Source organism: Theropithecus gelada, chromosome 16 (genome assembly GCF_003255815.1).
Source record: "Theropithecus gelada isolate Dixy chromosome 16, Tgel_1.0, whole genome shotgun sequence".
NCBI lineage: Eukaryota > Metazoa > Chordata > Mammalia > Primates > Cercopithecidae > Theropithecus > Theropithecus gelada.
In genome coordinates this window covers 31,834,836-31,853,738 of record NC_037684.1, presented here as the reverse complement: position 1 = coordinate 31,853,738, position 18,903 = coordinate 31,834,836, and the positions used below count along the sequence as shown (strand labels likewise).

The 18,903-nt window shown below is 53.0% G+C and overlaps 1 protein-coding gene across 6 annotated transcripts; it reads left to right on the top strand.

The window, feature by feature from the left end:
- Positions 1 to 272: 272 nt before the first annotated feature.
- On the top strand, positions 273 to 18,781 carry ETV4 (ETS variant 4). 6 transcript variants are annotated; one of them, XM_025361435.1, is made up of 13 exons: positions 273 to 508; positions 1,017 to 1,127; positions 1,318 to 1,411; positions 1,655 to 1,702; positions 10,143 to 10,196; positions 12,674 to 12,800; positions 13,312 to 13,473; positions 13,720 to 13,985; positions 16,456 to 16,530; positions 16,685 to 16,753; positions 16,961 to 17,133; positions 17,400 to 17,501; positions 17,879 to 18,781. In XM_025361435.1, exons 2-13 carry the CDS (start codon positions 1,068 to 1,070, stop codon positions 18,101 to 18,103), a joined length of 1,455 nt encoding a protein of 484 aa, XP_025217220.1. In that variant the 5' UTR covers positions 273 to 508; positions 1,017 to 1,067; the 3' UTR covers positions 18,104 to 18,781. The 6 variants fall into 6 exon arrangements, with proteins under 6 accessions (XP_025217220.1, XP_025217222.1, XP_025217219.1 ...); XM_025361434.1 differs by lacking the exon at positions 273 to 508 and adding an exon at positions 737 to 812; XM_025361436.1 differs by lacking the exon at positions 273 to 508 and adding an exon at positions 780 to 812 and having other exon boundaries at positions 12,677 to 12,800.
- The last annotated feature ends 122 nt before the right edge of the window (positions 18,782 to 18,903 follow it).

Sequence of the window (18,903 nt, the reverse complement as noted above, 5' to 3'; positions counted from 1 at the left end):
GCATCAGACCCAAGACCGTGGCGGAGACGGGGGAGAAGCCGCGGGGTCCTCGGCTTCTCTTTTTCTCTCGGTTCTTTATGAATGAACTACTGCCGCGAGTTTTATTTTTTTATGAATGGGAGCCGGAGCAGTGAATGAAGCCGGGAGCCAACCCCTACATTCTGATTGGCCCCCGCGGCTGGGAAACTCCGCCCCCCGGCCAGGCCGGACGACTCTCCGGATTGGCGGGCGTGCCCAGCCCTGGGGTTCCATTCACAAAAGTCAATGAAACAAAGGGAACCGGGGGGCGGTGGGGTGGGGGGGAAGAGACGAGGCCGAGCGAAGGAAATGCACCAATCAGCTGCTCCCCCGGGCTCACAACTGTCTGCGGCGCCCAAAAAACAAGTCGGTGCGCTGGGGACCCGGGGCCGGGGCCGCCTTGCTCCGGCCTAGCCCCGCGGCCCTCGGTGCGGGCCCCAGGGCATGCTCGGGACCCCCCGCGGCTCCAGCCCAGAAGCCCCGGCCTCAGGTGAGGCTGCGGGAGGGAAAGGGAGGGAGAGTGTCTGTGATTCCCCGCCTCGCCTCCAACGCACACCACACTCACTCTCACCATCCGCCTCCGCAGATTCCAGGGCGGGGGTGGGAGGCTCTGGGATTCGGGGTTGGAGGGGGCGCGGGAGTTGTGGGCATGCGATGGTGTGCGCCTCGCCTGCTTCGCGCGCGCGCGCGCGCGCACACACACACAAACACACACACACACGTCTTATGTAACCGAGCCCGGGTAGCGCAGGGCTGCAGAAAGCAGAAACCGCGAGCCCGGCTCCTGGGAGCAGGTGGGACCTCCTTTAGCCTTTGGCGGGAGGGGAGTGGTGGTGGCGCTCGGCCTGGCAGGCGGAAACCTCCCCATCGCCCCAGTGAGTCGGAGAAGTTTCGCCGTCGGACCCAGAGCCTTGGGACTGCCCCCCTCCCGCCACCCCTCCCCGCCCCCATCGCAGCCCTCCCTGGACGGTGTGCGAACGCAGACCCCTCCCCCCCAGGTCTCGGCCCCCGCTTGGGGCCCAGGCCGTGCGGCCGGAGGGAGCGGCCGGATGGAGCGGAGGATGAAAGCCGGATACTTGGACCAGCAAGTGCCCTACACCTTCAGCAGCGTGAGCGCCGCGCCAGCCTCCAATCCCGCCCCGCCCCGCACCCAGCTCCTACTCTCACCACAGTCCCCCTCCCTGCGGTCCCAGCGGAGTCCTGGGCTGCCCCGCCCCTGAGTCACCCGCGGACCCCAACCTCGTCCCCCAGACTAAGCGCCTCAGGGTGACTCGGGGGTATTCTCCCCGCTTCTCGCAGAAATCGCCCGGAAATGGGAGCTTGCGCGAAGCGCTGATGGTCCCGCAGGGGAAGCTCATGGACCCGGGCTCCCTGCCGCCCCTCGACTCTGAAGGTAAAGAGCAAGAGAGACAAACCGCGACCCTCCCCCGCCACACACACACGCGCGCACACACACACACACAAGGCCGATCCTGGAACCCCTGCCTGTTTCCCCAAAAAGCTCGCCTTCCAAGGGATTCTGGTCATTCTTCTTGGTCCCTACTCCCAAGGCAGGGGAGTCACCGGGGCTTGCTAGGGCTCCTTCTCTCTTACCATCTCCTTCACCTCACCTCCAATCCCACTATTTACCCCTCAGATCTCTTCCAGGATCTAAGTCACTTCCAGGAGACGTGGCTCGCTGAAGGTGAGTAGTTTTGTGACCTTTTCTATTTTGGGAGGCTTGACAGGGGAACACTCCGTAGCCCCTGGTATTCCACCTTAGCCGTGTAGGGCTCCTCTCCCTTCCCTGCCTTAAGGAGTTCTCCAAGGCCCTTTCCCCAGGTCCCTTGCCACTCTACTCACCCCAGCACCCAGCGTGGATACTTATATTGATATTTATTTTCTCTACCCTGAGCCAGGCTTGTGTAACTAGGCTTGAGGATGAATCAGACCATTGTGTGGGGTATTTGCTTATTTGAATGGAACTTGGCCTCAGGCCCATTTTCCTGGTTGAAATTTTCATTTGCAAAGTTTGTTTTGCAGAAGCCGCCAGGCCAAGGTGCGTGTTGGGGTGTTGTTGGTGGGGGCGGGGGGCAGCAATTAATTTGTCACCTATCCTCCGGAGTTGCCCAAGCATTGATTCTTATCCCCTGAGTTTCTCTCCTTCCCAACCCCCAGTACCAAACAATTTACTGTCCAAGCCAAAAAAACAACAAAAGTTTAAATAATTCTTTTCGGCAGTCCTTTGGCACGGAGAGCCCAGGGCTCCCTCCCCAAATAGCCTTGATTGTAATTCTAATAGCAAGTGTTCCTCCCTCTTCCATCCCGCTTGAATACCTCCGCCCCCAGGCAAATTCCCCCCTTCCTGTGTGCTGGCCGGGGTGGGGACCATGGCTGGGCCTGATGGGGAGTTGGTGTGTTCGGGAGGTTTCCTGGTTGGATTCTTCGGTGCGTTTTGGTGGGGCCTGAGGGTGTCGCTGGTGGGGCTGCAGGTGGGAGGGAAAATGGTGGTTTAGATAGTCTCAGAGAGGGAAGGGTTAACTACCCCCATCTTAGGGTTTATTTTAACGCTATAAAAATGAAGAAGCCAAAACACTAGGAACTTCTTTTTTGAGGTCTTTTTAAGGTCTTTTCCTTAGGATCTCCTCATCCCTCCACCCTGGGTATACAATTTTTTTAAAGCTCAAATCCGACTGCCCTGGAACTCTCCATAGAAGCTTGGAGTAAAACGAAAATGACCCCTGACTAGATCCTTGGAGTGAGACTAGGTCTGTCTTGCCCACTATGATATTTTAAAAATATATATGTTGACAGAATGACTATTTAGCATAGAGCAAGCAGTCAAGACATTTTGTGGAATTAATGGCTGAATGGCTGTGTGAGTGCTAGAGGGTTCTGGGGGTTCTGTGGATATTGTGTGCCTCTTCCCTGACCCTGCAAGTCCTGCATGCCCAGCTCCAATTTACAGGCAGAGCTTTGCCCCGTCTCCCCATCCTCCTCCTGAGGTTCCAGAGCTGGGCTGAAGAACGCAGAGGTGTCAGTTTCCATGGGCTCTTAAAGACTTCCTTTCCCAGCGCCTGATTTCCCTCTGGCTCACCGGGCTTCATTCCTTGCCTGTCAGCTGAGAGTCCCCACAGTGGGCAGCTCCTGGGGCTGTGAGCTAGGGGTGGGCTGAGGTTGGCATTTTGGCAGCAGCTGGTCCATCTGTGCCTGGGTTTGAGATGGGAGGGGGAGGAAAATGCTCTCATCTCTCTACTTTGGAAGTCCCACCCCTTGGCCAGGGGTCTGGAGAGGGTAGGCATGCCTGTGGCAGTGTCAGTGTGACAGCAAGTGTGTGTGTGTGTGTGCGCGAGAGAGACAGAGTGTGTGTGCATGTGTGTGTGTCAGTTACATGCTGCTGCCCTGTACATTTAAATTCAGTGGGTGGGGAGGTGGGGGTGGGGATTGCAAGGCGGAGGTGGGGGGGGCGCGCTGGGATCTCCTTGGTTCCCTCTCCTTCCTTCTGAGGGAGCAGCTCAGGTTCCCAGCTGGCGATGGATGGCCAGGCCTGAGGGGGGGATGCTGAGGCCGATTGCTCCTTCTCACTTTCTCTGCGGAGACAGATGCAGCTGCCGGGGCCCTGTCCCCCTGCACCATCCCAGCACCACCCCAGTCTCCTCTCCTGTCTCTTCCCACCAGGTCAGTGACCCCGGCAACCCATGGGGAGCTTTGGGGTGGCAGGGAGGGACTAGCTTCTTTGGAAACTTGCCAGTGGTGGGATGCATTAGGAGGAATGGGGACCAGAGCCCAACCTCCCTCTCTCAGTTTGGTTTTTTCCAAACCCCCAGTGTGGAGAGAAGCAGCTAGTGTGGGTGGGGCTGTGAAGACTTAGCATTTGGAGGAGGCACAGGTTGGAGCCAGGCAGGTATAGGGAGATTCCGATGTGGTTGCAGGTTCAGTGTCCTGTGTCCGTGCGTTGAAGGGTGAGTGTGAGTGCGGTTTTATGGAGGCATTTCACATACCCTTGGGGTTGGGTTTTTGTAGATAGCAGGGAATGATGTGAGGCTCGGAGGGCGTGTCTGATTTGGGGGTGCCTGGAATCTGTTGAGATGTTGGGGAAAGAATCAGGCTGCTACAAGGAGACCCAGGCTCAGGCAGGCTGAACCCAAAATGTGTCTGGCTATGGTAAAAGACTTGCTGATTTCTTGTTGAAGGTTCCTTTCCAGGCTTTTCAGGAGCCCTGAACCTTTGGGGATAAAGACTTTGTTGTCTATTTGGTAGTAAGGGCCATTGACTCTAGGCCATGACTCCTTTGTGTGAGGCTGGGGTCTGTGGATTCCCAGAAGCTCTGTGGATAAGTTGCTGGGATCATGATCCCTCTGATACTGTGTGTAAAATTGCTGGAAGTGCACCATACATAAAGGTGTATGGATTTGTTTAGGAAGAAAATGACCCATAGCTTTTATCAGATTCTGGAAGGGATCGATCTGGGCTGCCCTTTTCACAGGAATCACTGCTCCCCAACCCTCCTCCAAGGGCTCCAGTCCCTTTGCCCTTTGACTCTCCCAATCATATTTGTAGGTCCAAAAAAAGACCCCATGTGTGGAGGGCGTGCATGGAGGGCACATTTCACCCTGTGCTGTTGTGCTGCCGCAAGAGTGAAGTAAAAGGAATTAGGGTGTGTGCGTCCCTGGATATGTGTTCAAGTGCATGTACACTGGTGCTTCGGCATGTCTGTGGGGAGGGATGAGGTTAATCCCCTCCCTAATCTTTCCCAGCTACAATGCCTCCTTCTCCATCTTTCTGTCTCTTCCCTTTCCAGAAGACTCCTGGGGACAAATGTGTCCCCTCCACAACTAGAGAACTGGTTTCTTCCAGTACAGAGGCTGCCAGGGTGGGGGCAGGGTAAGGGACAGCGGTGACACAATGGAGCAGAAGCTCTGAAGAATGCCTCTACCCCCTTCACCCTATGACTGGATCCTGGGAAGAGGGTGACGGAGCATATATAGTGTGGGTGGCTAACCTATGGTGGGCTTCAGTGTGTCTCTGTTTTAACCTCTCAATTCTTCCAGAATCCAGCTTGGGAGGCCCCCAACCCCCTCCTCTTTTTTTACTGACCCCCATTTTGAAAGGAGAGTCCCTAAAATTCTTTCTCTCTCTCTGAGCATTATGCTGTCTTGGCACTTTTCCCACCCCCTCCTTAATCATCTGCCTCATCCCCAGACAGATAAACTCCATATTAGTACCAGGATGGAGCTGAGGACAGACCCTGGCACACTGGCTTGGCAGCCAAGACTCAGCCAAGTTAACAAATAAATAGAGAGAGTGGTGTACACTCAAGACCAAACATGGTAATTAAAAATTCTCCTGCTCTCCAGGAACGCGAGGCTCAGTGTTCCTATTTCTATCCTGTTGACAGTCTCTGGATGACTGAGGGCCCTGGCCTACCCCTTTGGGAGAAGGCCAGTGTTTGGGGGAGGGGCTGAGCTAGGACCGATTTCTCCTGGCTCTGGGAAGAGGATGGCACCACCTCTTTTGGGGTGTGGTCTGTGGGCTGGAGGAAGCCGCCTCCTGGACTGCTGGGCCGGAGGGGTCCCTGGTTAAACTGTCAGGCCCGAGGCAAGAAGAAAGGCAGGATGATGCTGAGGGCTCTCTGCTCTCCAGCACCATTGACGGCAGCAGGAGATACCCCTAGCCCATTACCTCAATGGAAAGTAGCAGTTAATGAGGCCCCAGCGGTGGGGCTGGAGTGCGTCAACCACCCCTGAGTTCTGCACCACCCTTTCCCTTGGGACTTTTCTTGTCTAGTAGGAGGGAGGGAAATGTTGGTGACTCTGCTCCCATCACCCCTGCTTCCTGCCACCCTGGGGAAATGTTGCCTCAGAATGGACCAAAGGGCACAGCAGGGACAAGCCTGGTTTTGCATCCCTGGGCAGGTGGACGGATTTGGCCTCCTACCCTCTATCCAAATGTGCCTATTTTTTTTTTTTTTTTTGAGACGGAGTCTCACTGTGTTGCCCAGGCTGGAGTGCAGTGGCGCAATCTCAGCTCACTGCAAGCTCCGCCTCCCGGGTTCATGCCATTCTCCTGCCTCAGCCTCCTGTGTAGCTGGGACTACAGGCGCCCGCCACCGTACCCGGCTAATTTTTTGTATTTTTAGTAGAGACGGGGTTTCGCCATGTTGGCCAGGCTGATGTAGAACTCCAGACCTCAGATCATCTGCCCGCCTCAGCCTCCCAAAGTGTTGGGATTACAGGTGTGAGCCACCACACCTGGCTGTAATCGTGTTTTTAACAATGCCCTGATGACTCCTGAATCAGGCCAGTTTGGGAATGGTTGTCTTTTTGCTGTGTTTGTGTTCCTGAAAAGATGTGTGCTGGCTGTGTGTTTCTGTTTGTTCTTGCCATCGGATTTCATGTCTCATTGGTATCTTTGGTCACTTCAGACCAAAGTATTATTATGTTGACTCCTCTTAAGTTCTCGTTTAGCTGCTGGTGGCTCCTGATTCTTAAACTCCCTCTCTGTAATGCTTCTGTCAAGAAACCAACTATCTATTAATATAAGCCTATGTTTATAAACACTTGGCAGCTCTGATATTTAAAGCAAATTGTTGAAGAGTATTCTTGCCAAGCAACATATCACAACCTAAAGTATCCCCTGTGAGATGTGCTTTCCTGAAGAGGACCTACCTCTAGTGTTGCTTTGTGTGTGGAGAGGGGGAAGCTGCAGGGAAGGGCTAGGATGGTCAGGATCTCTTCAGTGCATGCCCCCAGGCCCATAGTGCTGACTCCTGCCAGCCTGAGGACAAACGAGTATTGCATGTTTATTCATGTAGTCCAGAAATAATGCACTGAGCATCTACTCTAACACCCTGTCTACTCTGACCCTGTGCTGGGTGCTGGGGCATCAGATGACAAGAAAGATAAAGCTCTTGCCCTCATAGAGCTTAACTTCCTGGTGGAGGAGATAGATAGATAATAAACAGGTAAACATAATATGTTCAGGTGGAAATATGTGCTAGGGAGAAAACAAAACAGAGATGCAATAGAGAGCCAGGAGGAACCACTTTGGTTTAGGGGTGGTCAGAGAGGGCCTCTCCAGAGATGTCAAAGTGAGCTGAGATTCTGATGGCCAGGAAAAAAAGAAAAAGGCAGGAAAGCATCTGGTGAAGAAGAAACAAGCTCAGCAGGTTTGGGGGCTAGAAAGGAGACCAGAGCGCCGCAGACTCACAGGCAAGGAGAGGCAGGTCAGAGAGGTAGGCAAGGCCAAGTCATGCAGAGTCTTGGAGCCCAAGGGCAAGTGTTTGGGTTTCATGCTTTAAATAACAGAGAGAAATGATTTGATTTCTGTTGTAAAAAGATCACTGTGACAGCTAGGTGGAGAGCAAGGGACTACAGAGGATAAGAGTGAAAGTAGGGTATCCTGGTAAGAGGCTGTGGGTGAAATCCAAATAAGAAATGATGGAGCCTTAGCCTAGAGAGAAGCCTAGAGAGAAGCAAAAGAGATGGGATGTGTATTTGTATAGGCCAGGGGTGTGGAGGTTTTCTCTAGCCATCTCATACCTCTCACCAGCCATTTTGACCTCTCTGGGCATTTTATCAATCCGTTTCCCCATTGTCCAATCTGAGAGCAGTCTCCAGGGGAGGAGAGTCCAGCCTCCTTGGGCTACAGGTTCCACTGCATCACCCGAGAACCACTGTCTTCCTGGAATAATATCAGGAAGTTCTTCTTGGTGTCTACACTTCCTGCTGTGATCCATTTAGTTTTGAGAGAGGGTCAAAAGTGGGCAAAGACTCCGGGATCAAGGGAGATACTTAGCTGTATAACCACCTGAGAAGGCCCCCTCTGGGGAGGCCAGAATAGGAACTAGAAGTGAGAGTTTGATGTTCAGGTTAGAAGCCATGGATGAGCTGCTGCTGTATTTCAGTTTTCCTGCCTATTCCCAAACCCAGCTCCACCCATCCTGGCACCCTGGGACAGCTCTTCAGATCTCCAACCTTGGGAATCTCTCCCCTCCTTAGTTGCACATTAAAGGGATGAGGAACCTATGTACTCAGCCAGTGTCCTTTGCCTTCTGCAACAGTCCCAGTCACTAGCCTCCTGCTCTTCCACTGTCATCCTTCTTTTTTATTTTATTTATTTATTTTTGAGATGGAGTCTTGCTGTGTCGCCAGGCTGGAGTGCTGTGGTGCGATCTCAGCTCACTGCAACCTCCACCACCGAGGTTCAAGTTATTCTTCTGCCTCAGCCACCGGAGTAGCTGGGATTACAGGCGTGCCACCACGTCCAGCTAATGTTTTTTTTTTTTTTTTGAGATGGAGTCTTGCACTATCGCCCAGGCTGGGGTGCAGTGGCGCGATCTCAGCTCACTGCAAGCTCCACCTCCCGGGTTCATGCCATTCTCCTGCGTCAGGCATACTGCTGCCTCAGGAGTAGCCGGGACTACAGGCGCCCACCACAATGCCTAGCTAATTTTTTTGGTATTTTTAGTAGAGACGGGGTTTTACCGTGTTAGCCAGGATGGTCTCCATCTCCTGACCTCGTGATCCGCCCACCTCGGCCTCCCAAAGTGCTGGGATTACAGGCATGAGCCACCACGCCCGGCCTTTATTTTTCATTTTTTTGGACACAGTCTCACTTTGTCGCCCAGGCTGGAGTGTGGTGTCATGATCTCAGCTCACTGCAACCTCCGCCTCCTGGGTTCAAGCAATTCTCCTGCCTCAGCCTTCCAAGTAGCTGAGATTACAGGCACCCACCACCACGCCTGGCTAATTTTTTTATTTTTTTAATAGAGATGGGAGTTTCACTTGTTGGCCAGGCTGGTCTCAAACTCCTGACCTCAAGTGATCCTCCTGCCTCAGCCTCCCAAAGTGCTGGGATTACAGGCATGAGCCATTGCGCCCAGCCACCCCCCATGTGATTTTATTTATTATTTAATTTTATTTTTCTTTTGAGATGGAGTTTCACTCTTGTTGCCCAGGCTGGAGTGCAGTGGCACAATCTCAGCTCACTGCAACCTCTGCCTCCCAGGTTCAAGCGATTCTTCTGTCTCAGCTACCTGAGTAGCTGGGATTAATAGACACCCGCCACCACGCCCAGCTAATTTTTGTCTTTTTAGTAAAGAGGGGTTTCGCCATTTTGGCCAGGCTGGTCTCGAACTCCTAACCTCAGGTGATCCACCTGCCTCGACCTCCCAAAGTGCTGGGATTACAGGCGTGAGCCACCATGCCCCGTTGCTTCCTATGTGCTTTTAAATCCACAGGATCCCACTGCTTGTAATGTCTGCCCATCCTAGATATGACTGCTGTGAGCTTTAAGGGAGTTTTGTAAACTCTGAGGGGCGAGGCTGTTTCACTTCAGAAAAATGGAGGAAATAAAGACAAAGCATCTAGAAAAAGAAAGACTGGAATCTGCTCAGACAGGTTCTGGGAAAGTCTTCACTTCTGGGTCTTAGTGGAGCCCAGAGCTGAAGGGCACTAGGACCTAGGGTGGAGCAGCCTTTAGTCTCAAGCAAGCTTGTCCAACCGGTGGGCCTGCGGGCCACTTGCAGCCCAGGGTAGCTTTTGAATGTGGTCCAGGCCCAACACAAATTCCTCATGAAATGTCTTTTTTTTTTTTTTTTTTTTGAGACGGAGTTTCGCTCTGTCGCCCAGGCTGGAGTGCAGTGGCCTGATCTCGGCTCACTGCAAGCTCCGCCTCCCGGGTTCCCGCCATTCTCCTGCCTCAGCCTCCCCAGTAGCTGGGACTACAGGCGCCCGCCACCACGCCCGGCTAGTTTTTTCTATTTTTTAGTAGAGACGGGGTTTCACCGTGTTAGCCAGGATGGTCTCGATCTCCTGACCTCGTGATCCGCCCGTCTCGGCCTCCCAAAGTGCTGGGGATTACAGGCTTGAGCCACCGCGCCCGGCCTCCTCATGAAATTTCTTAAAACATTATGAGATTTGTTTGAGATCTGTGATTTTTTTTTTTTTAAGTTCATCAGCTAATGTTAGTGTATTTGTGTATTTTATGTGTGGCCCAAGACTATTCTTATAATGTGGACACCCCTGGTCTAAAGGCTGTTGGTCCTTTCTTGGCCGTTGCTAATCTGCAGGGCTGCAATAATGGAGCCTCCCAGGGGACAACTAGGGCCCCGCCCCAAACTCACCTTTCACCTCTCTCTGCAGCTCAGGTACCAGACAGTGATGAGCAGTTTGTTCCTGATTTCCATTCAGAAAACCGTGAGTAGAGGTCCCTGGGGAGAGGGTATATGGAGTGGAGGATGGCAGGAAGTGAGTCATAGGATAATAGAGAATCACAGGAGATCAGCTTGTTCTCTCCTAAAAAACAGTGGGGGTGAAGGTCAGGGCTCCCATTCTGGGATTTGATCTCAAAGACCAAGGCAATAACTGGAATGAAAACCTTGGTTGAAATCTGGGGCTTGCCATGTTCTTGCTCTGTGACCTTACAGCAGACACTATCCCTCTGGTTCTCCATTGCCTTATATCTGAAGTGAGGGGCCTGGGCCAGTTCAGCAGAGTCCAGTTCTAGTGTTTGTTTTTTTTTTTCTCTCCCCCGAGACAGAGTCTTGCTCTGTCGCCTAGACTGGAGTGTAGTGGCACGATCTCGGCTCACTGCAACCTCTGCCTCCCAGGTTTAAGCTATTCTCCTGCCTCAGCCTCTGGAGTAGCTGGGATTATAGGCGCCCACCACCACACCCAGCTAATTTTTGTATTTTTAGAAGAGACAGGGTTTCACCATGTTGGCCAGGCTGGTCTCGAACTCCTGACCTTGTCATCCGCCCACCTCGGCCTCCCAAACTGCTGGGATTACAGGCATGAGCCACCGTGCCCGGCCCCAATTCTAGTGTTCTAAGTCACTTTCATAAACTGGGGACAGTTTTGCCCCCCAAGAGACATTTAGTAATATCTGTAGACATTTTTGGTTGTCACGATTGAGGGTGGGGTGCTACTGGTGTCTAGTGGATAGAGAGGTCAGGGATACTGCTACAAGCATCCTATGATGCTCAGGACAGCTCCTTACAATATATTAATAAAACACTATCTAGCCCACATGTCAGTAGTGCCACTGTTGAGAAACCCTGCTTTAGGCTGGGTGTGGGTGGCTCACACCTGTAATCCCAGCACTTTGGGAGGCTGAGGCGGGTGGATCACATGAGGTCAGGAGTTTGAGACCAACCTGGCCAACATGATGAAATTCCGTCTTTACTAAAATACAAAAGTTAGCCGGGCATCGTGGTGTGTACCTGTAATCCCAGCTACTCAGGAGGCTGAGGCACAAGAATCGCTTGAACCTGGGAGGCGGAGGTTGCAGTGAGGCAAGATTGAGCCACTGCACTCCAGCCTGGGCGACAGAGCGAGGCTCCATCTCAAAAAAACAAAAATCAGAAAACAAAGAAACCCTGCTTTAATGTCAGATACTTTGCTGTCAACTGTCTTCACCTGTGAAACAGAACGGGCACAAAGAATCAAAAACACCTGAGAATAGTTGGTTATAAGCAGGGCATTTGAGTGGACTGCAGGTAAAACTGAATCTCACACTGACTTGGAACCAACTCTTGCTGCTCAGCTGCGTGGCCAGAGTTTGGGAACCCAGCAGGGGCCACAGGAAAGGCCAATGTTCTTCACAGATAAGTAGGAACATGTGTATAATGTTAGTCAGCTGACATTCAAGTGGGCCAATATCCAACCTCAACGAGAAAAAGTTTTTTAAAATCAATTAATTTTTTTTGAGACGGAGTTTCGCTCTTGTTGCCTAGGCTGGAGTGCAATGGCGCGGTCTCGGCTCACTGCAACCTCCGCCTCCTAGGTTGAAGCGATTCTCCTGCCTCAGCCTCCCGAGTAGCTGGGATTATAGGGATGCGCCACCATGCTTGGCTAATTTTTTTGTATTTTAGTAGAGGGAAAAACCAACATAGTTTTTCTATGTTGGTCAGGCTGGTCTGCAACTTCTGACATCAGATGATCAACCCGCCTTGGCCTCCCAAAGTGCTGGGATTACAGGCGTGAGCCACCGCACCCGGCCAAGAAAGATTCTTTATATCCTCAAATAAGAAAACATGTCGCTCCCTTGGAATTTTCCAGGGCACTTAGGAAAATGACAGGCCCTAGGTTGGAGGTGCTCACTCCTTGAAAGTGTTTTCTGGGGCCTGGGGTTGCATTAAATGTTTTTGTTTTTTGTTTTTGAGATGGAGTCTCGCTCTGTCACCCAGGCTGGAGTGCAGTGACATGATCTTGGCTTGCTGCAATCTCCGCCTCCTGGGTTCAAGCAATTTTCTTGCCTCAGCCTCTGGAGTAGCTGGGACTACAGGCACCCACCACCATGCCCGGCTAATTTTTTTTTTTTTTGTATTTTTAGTAGAGACGGGGTTTCACCATGTTGGCCAGGCTGGTCTTGGACTCCTGCCTCCCAATGTGCTGGGATTACAGGCGTGAGCCACCGTGCCCAGCCTAAATGTTGAACTTTAGATGGTTTCTTTGGTTAAAAATCAGACACTACTCTGATGTATAAACTAGACATAATGTAAATAGCCAAAATGTTCTTGTCTCACTGCGGATCTCAGAAAATTGACACCCAGAGAGGGAAGGAGGCTGTACCAGTCACCCAGCTAGTCTTCAAAGTGCAGAAGGTATCAGAAGCCCTGCCTGCCGCTTGTGTGACAGGCTCTGGCCTTGCTCTGCCCCCTCCATCCCCACAGTAGCTTTCCACAGCCCCACCACCAGGATCAAGAAGGAGCCCCAGAGTCCCCGCACAGACCCGGCCCTGTCCTGCAGCAGGAAGCCGCCACTCCCCTACCACCATGGCGAGCAGTGCCTTTACTCCAGGTGAGCCCCAGCCTGGACCTGGTGAAGGGTAGGGGAAGGGTTCCTGAGGAGGGAGGCAGGGGGCACGCATCAGCAGAGGTAGCAGCTGAGATGCAAGTTAGACAACAGAAAGGATTTTCTAGCTCCTGTAAGGAAGCGATACAGCTAAGGATTTCCTCTAAATAGACGGAAAATGCAGCAGAGGGCCTCAGGAATACATACTGAGGCCAGAGCAGATTCTGTTTCCACCAAGAGGCCCACTGTCCCACCTAAACTATTGCTCTGAGCAACGAATCCCCCCTGTATGAATCCCAGGGGTTCAAGACCAGCCTGGGCAACAGAGGGAGACTGCCTCTGAAAAAAGAAAAGAATTGGCTAGGGCTGAGTCTGTGGCTCCTGCTGTTCCCTTCTCAGCCCCCTCTATCCTTCCTTCTCCCGTAATCCCTGTGACCTCACTTTCCTTGGAATGAAGGGTTCAAAGATGCTTGCCAGCTTCTCTGCCCCCTCACCCCTGTTTCCTTCTCAACTCCAGTGCCTATGACCCCCCCAGACAACTCGCCATCAAGTCCCCTGCCCCTGGTGCCCTTGGACAGTCGCCCCTGCAGCCCTTTCCCCGGGCGGAGCAACGGAATTTCCTGAGATCCTCTGGCACCTCCCAACCCCACCCTGGCCATGGGTACCTCGGGGAACGTAGGTAAGGAGACAGGGAAGCGCACTGCTCATGGGCCCAGGTGTTTTTTCTTTAATTCCCGAGTGTTCTCCATAAAGACTTGAGCTGTGGGGTGGTGCAGGCGGGGGGCGGCGGAATAGAGAGGGAGAGATACTGACGCCCCAACCCCCTACCCCCAATTCCAGAGCCCACTCTAAAAGCCTAGGAGTAACAGGCTCGAGGAGGGATTAATTTAAAGTTCTCTTCTCTTCCTTCTCCAACCACATCCAGCTCCGTCTTCCAGCAGCCCCTGGACATTTGCCACTCCTTCACATCTCAGGGAGGGGGCCGGGAACCCCTTCCAGCCCCCTACCAACACCAGCTGTCGGAGCCCTGCCCACCCTACCCCCAGCAGAGCTTTAAGCAAGAATACCATGACCCCCTGTATGAGCAGGCGGGCCAGCCAGCTGTGGACCAGGGTGGGGTCAACGGGCACAGGTACCCAGGGGCGGGGGTGGTGATCAAACAGGAACAGACGGACTTCGCCTACGACTCAGGTAAGAGACTAGGGTGGGGCAGGGTGGCATGTGATCAAGTGAAGAATTCAGTTAAGCCCAGAATGTCTCCCCAGTTTTTTACATTGCTGTTTACCATTTCATACATCCAACCCACCCACACACTTTTTTTCTTCACAATTTCTAGACGGGGTCCTGCTCTGTGGCCCAGGCTAGAGTGCAGTGGCATGATTTCTGCTCACTGCAACCTCCACCTCCCAGATTCAAGCGATTCTCGTGCCTCAGCCTCCCAAGTACCTGGGATTACAGGCACCAGCCACCATGCCCAGCTAATTTTTGTATTTTTAGTAGAGACGGGGTTTCGCCATGTTGGCCAGGATGGTCTCGAACTCCCGACTTCATGTGATCCATCCGCCTCGACCTCCCAAAGTGCTGTAATTATAGGCATGAGCCACCTCACCAGGACAAATTGTTACTTTTCAATGAGCAAACCTATATTCAGATTAAAAGATAAGGCCCCCACCCCCACCCCGGGACATGGTGAGTCATCTGTAATTCCAGTACTTTAGGAGGCCATGGTGGGAGGATCACTTGAGCCCAGGAATTAGTTCAAGACCAGCCTGGGCAACAAAGTGAGACCCCGTGTCTATTTATAAAAAAGTAAAATAAAACTAAAATAAAGGGGGATACAGAGCCTTCCCTCAGGTAGCTTGTGACTTAATAGGAAAGTTAAGGCATTTATTTCTATTTAACAGGTGTTTGAGGTTTTAATTACCTATTAAGACCAAACTACTGTGACAGGAACATGAGTGTGCAGAGTTGGGAAATACAAAGATGAATAGGATGTGTCTGGTCCCTATCCCCATAGAGGCTTAAAAATACAAAGGGATTTGAATGAAGAGAAACATGAATTTGAAACTAGCCAGGCTCATGGTTCTTGCTAGTTCTCAATAGGAGCGCAGGGTTTTTTGTTGTTGTGTTGTTTTGTTTTGTTTGTTTTGAGACGGAGTCTTGCTCTGTTTATTTTGAGACGGAGTCCTGCTCTGTCGCCCAGGCTGGAGTGCCACTGGATTCAAGTGATTCTCATGCCTCAGCCTCCCGAGTAGCTGGGGTTACAGGCACCCACCACCACGCCCAGCTAATTTTTGTATTTTTAGTAGAGATGGGGTTTCACCATGTTGGTCAGGCTGGTAGGAGCACAGGTTAATACGTGGTTTACACATCCTATTTGAGCCTCCCAGTTGATGTTTGCCCTGGCCAGAGGCTGGGCACTGGAAGTAGGAACTTCTTTAAATTCTAGTTCCACCTAGCTGTTGACTGGAGTGAGATGCACTCAGCTATGTTCATAAATAGCTATAGTTCAAAGCCCCAAGAGCCGAAGGAGGGCCAGTCCCAGGAAGGGTCCAGAAAACCCTGCCTTTTTTCCTTTCCTCCTAGCTTTTGTTACATTACTAGCCCCCGAGTTTATTAGAGTAGGCCCAGAGCTAGCTAGAATGTTAGAATTTCCCTTTTTGTGGTGCCCACAACCGTTCAGGGGCAGGGGGATGAACCACAAACCCCCAGGCTGTCCAACTGAGAACCGGATGGTGTTCCTGTCCTCAAATCCAGGGCATAAGCCTGAGCCAGGCTTGGCAGTGAGCTGGGGAGAGGAAGAGGGAGCCACTTTTTGCTGCTGACCTTCAAAGGCTGTAGACCGGAGGGGATTGTGTTACATGCCCTTGAACTCCTGCCCCTCCCCCCAGCTACTCCTGAATGGAGTCAGGAATTCCATTCACAAAATGGAGGCATGAATGAGCCCACCCTCCCGCCCTCTCCCGGAGGTGTCAGGTTTCACCATCTTCTCATTCATAGGTGGGAGTGGAGTTGGGGGAGGGCGGGAAGGAGTTGGAACTTGAACGGGTGGCTTCACACAGCCACCTCCCCGATGTGGAGTGGGGAGGTTCCTATCCTACGGAATGGAATGAAATGAAGTGGAATGTGCTCTGTTAGACCTGAAAAAACAAGGCCCAGTGCCCACTGCCTCTTTGCCAGGCTCATGCAGGCGCATGCTCTCAGTTTCTGTCCCATAGACACACACACACACACACACACACCCCACCCCGCCCCCCCCCGGGCTGGGAACCTGACCTGTTGACCGGACATTTGTCCATTCTGAAGGAGTCTTAGGCGTGGACACCGAACCCTTTCCCCGGACGTTCATCTCACCCTCCCTCCTCCCCCTGAACTCGCAGGAAACAGCTGCTCCCTGGCAGCTTGGGCCCTGCCGAACAGCTTGCCCGGCCCCCGCTGCTGCCTTCCACGGCCTCTGCCCCAGCCCTCAAGTTGAGGAGGGGTTCCAGTGTCACACTCCCTCTAGGTGAACTTTCCCTGGGATTTTGTGGTTGGCAGGCAACTTGGGCAAAGAACAGGAAGCAGGCTGGAAGGAAGAACTTCATGAATGTGGATAGGACTTCCTCTCCTGCTCTCTAGCTCCACCCCAAGCCACCTCACATCACCCTTTCTTCCCCCACAGATGTCACCGGGTGCGCATCAATGTACCTCCACACAGAGGGCTTCTCTGGGCCCTCTCCAGCTGACGGGGCCATGGGTAAGGCAGCCCCCCTTCCCCTGCCAAGCCCTCCATGTTGGGGGAGGGAGCACTGCCATTGGGGAGGGTCTCCCTGGCCAGGAGTCCCTCTGGACTCTCTGGGGTCTCGTCGGTGAACCCCTAGATCTGAGCAACCCCCAACTTCCTCTACAAGGCTATGGCTATGAGAAACCTCTGCGACCATTCCCAGATGATGTCTGCGTTGTCCCTGAGAAGTTTGAAGGTCAGAGAAGTGACTGTTCATGGGAGGGTCAAGGTCTTATCATGCTGTGTCCCTGCAGGAGTCACATCACATTTCATTGTTGCAAGAGGGTGGGACCCATAGAAAAGTACCTGGGAAGACCCCTTGGAGAAATCCCTGGGGTGGGAGGCGGTTGCTTGGGGGACCAAAAGACACAAACCCCACACCTCCTATTTTCGTGTTCTCCAGGAGACATCAAGCAGGAAGGGGTCAATGCATTTCGAGAGGGGCCACCCTACCAGCGCCGGGGTGCCCTACAGCTGTGGCAATTTCTGGTGGCCCTGCTGGATGACCCAACAAATGCCCATTTCATTGCCTGGACAGGCCGGGGAATGGAGTTCAAGCTCATTGAGCCTGAGGAGGTGGGCCTCTTGGATGTCCCCAGCCCTCCTTTCCAAAGTTTAGGGCCTGGAGGTGGGAGAACCTGGGAAATGGTGGCACGTGCCTCCACCATGATCCTTGCTTTACCTAACCGGAATTCCTGCCAAGCATAAGTTTGTGGGCTGATGCTTTGTTGCAGGGCTAGCTTAGCACTTTGCACCAAGAATCTCAAGTGCTCTTTCTGACCTTACCCTATTTTTTCCTCTGCTGAGGTAGCATCTCTACCCCAAAACTGTTTTGTCCCCAGGTCGCCAGGCTCTGGGGCATCCAGAAGAACCGGCCAGCCATGAATTACGACAAGTTGAGCCGCTCGCTCCGATACTATTACGAGAAAGGCATCATGCAGAAGGTGGGGGCTGTGGGTCTAGGGACAAGGTGGTGGAGGGCAGTGGCCATGAGAAGTTGATGGGGGGAGAGGGTCAGCGGAGCAGTTCTCAGGAACTTTGTAGGATCAGATAATGAATCAGTCAGAGGGACAAGAAATTGTCAAGGTTGTCCTCTCCCAAAAAAGTGCAACTCAGAAGCCCAAGCATGGAGAAGTTGAGATGAAAAAGGGATAAGAACTGTGAAGGGAGAGTCAGCTTCTCAGGAGAACCAGCATAGGAGAGAAATGCCCCGAGCATCTGCCTGGACTGGTAGAAGGGCCGCATTCCCTGCTCCCCTACCTTACCCCATACAAAGGCTGGGGGGCTAGCCAGGCTGACCAGCCCTTCTCTCTCCCCATAGGTGGCTGGTGAGCGTTACGTGTACAAGTTTGTGTGCGAGCCCGAGGCCCTCTTCTCTTTGGCCTTCCCGGACAATCAGCGTCCAGCTCTCAAGGCCGAGTTTGACCGGCCTGTCAGTGAGGAGGACACAGTCCCTTTGTCTCACTTGGACGAGAGCCCCGCCTACCTCCCAGAGCTGGCTGGCCCTGCCCAGCCGTTTGGCCCCAAGGGTGGCTACTCTTACTAGCCCCCAGCGGCTGTTCCCCCTGCCGCAGGTGGGTGCTGCCCTGTGTACATATAGATGAATTTGGTGTTGGGGAAACCTTCATCTGAAACCCACAGATGTCTCTGGGTCAGATCTCCACTGTCCTACCAGTTGCCCTAGCCCAGACTCTGAGCTGCTTACCAGAGTCACTGGGAAGGAAAAGTGGAGAAATGGCAAGTCTAAAGGTAGAGTCTCAGAAACTCCCCTGGGGGTTTCACCTGGGCCCTAGAGGAATTCAGCTCATCTTCTTCCTAGGTCCAAGCTCCCCACACCTTTTCCCCAACCACAGAGAACAAGAGTTCTCTTCTGGGGGACAGAGAAGGCGCTTCCCAACTTTACACTGGCAGGAGGGTGAGGAGGTTCACTGAGCTCCCCAGATCTCCCACTGCGGGGAGACAGAAGCCTGGACTCTGCCCCACGCTATGGCCCTGGAGTGTCCCGGCTTGTCAGTTCTTGGTGCTCTGTGTTCCCAGAAGCAGGGGGAGGTTGAAGAAAGGAACCTGGGATGGGGGGTGCTGGGTAGAAGCAGAGAGGGATGGGTTCCTGCTCCAAGGGACCCTTTGCCTTTCTTCTGCCCTTGCCTAGGCTCAGGCCTGGGTTTCCACTTCCACCTCCACCACATCTGCCAGACCTTAATAAAGGCCCCCACTTCTCCCATTAGTTCTCCTGTGTCCTCTTTGCTGCCATGTGGGAACAGACCTGGGGGTAGAAAGAGCTCTGGCCTTGAAGCAGAGCTGACTGGTTTGGGGCCAGGCCCTGACACTTAAATCCCCATGTGGATT

Coding starts and splice junctions, on each gene's coding strand:
- ETV4 (XM_025361435.1), top strand. CDS start 1,068: ATGGAGCGGAGGATGAAAGCCGGATACTTGGACCAGCAAGTGCCCTAC. Junction 1,412..1,654: donor GCCGCCCCTCGACTCTGAAG/GTAAAGAGCAAG, acceptor TTTACCCCTCAG/ATCTCTTCCAGGATCTAAGT. Junction 1,703..10,142: donor GGAGACGTGGCTCGCTGAAG/GTGAGTAGTTTT, acceptor CTCTCTCTGCAG/CTCAGGTACCAGACAGTGAT.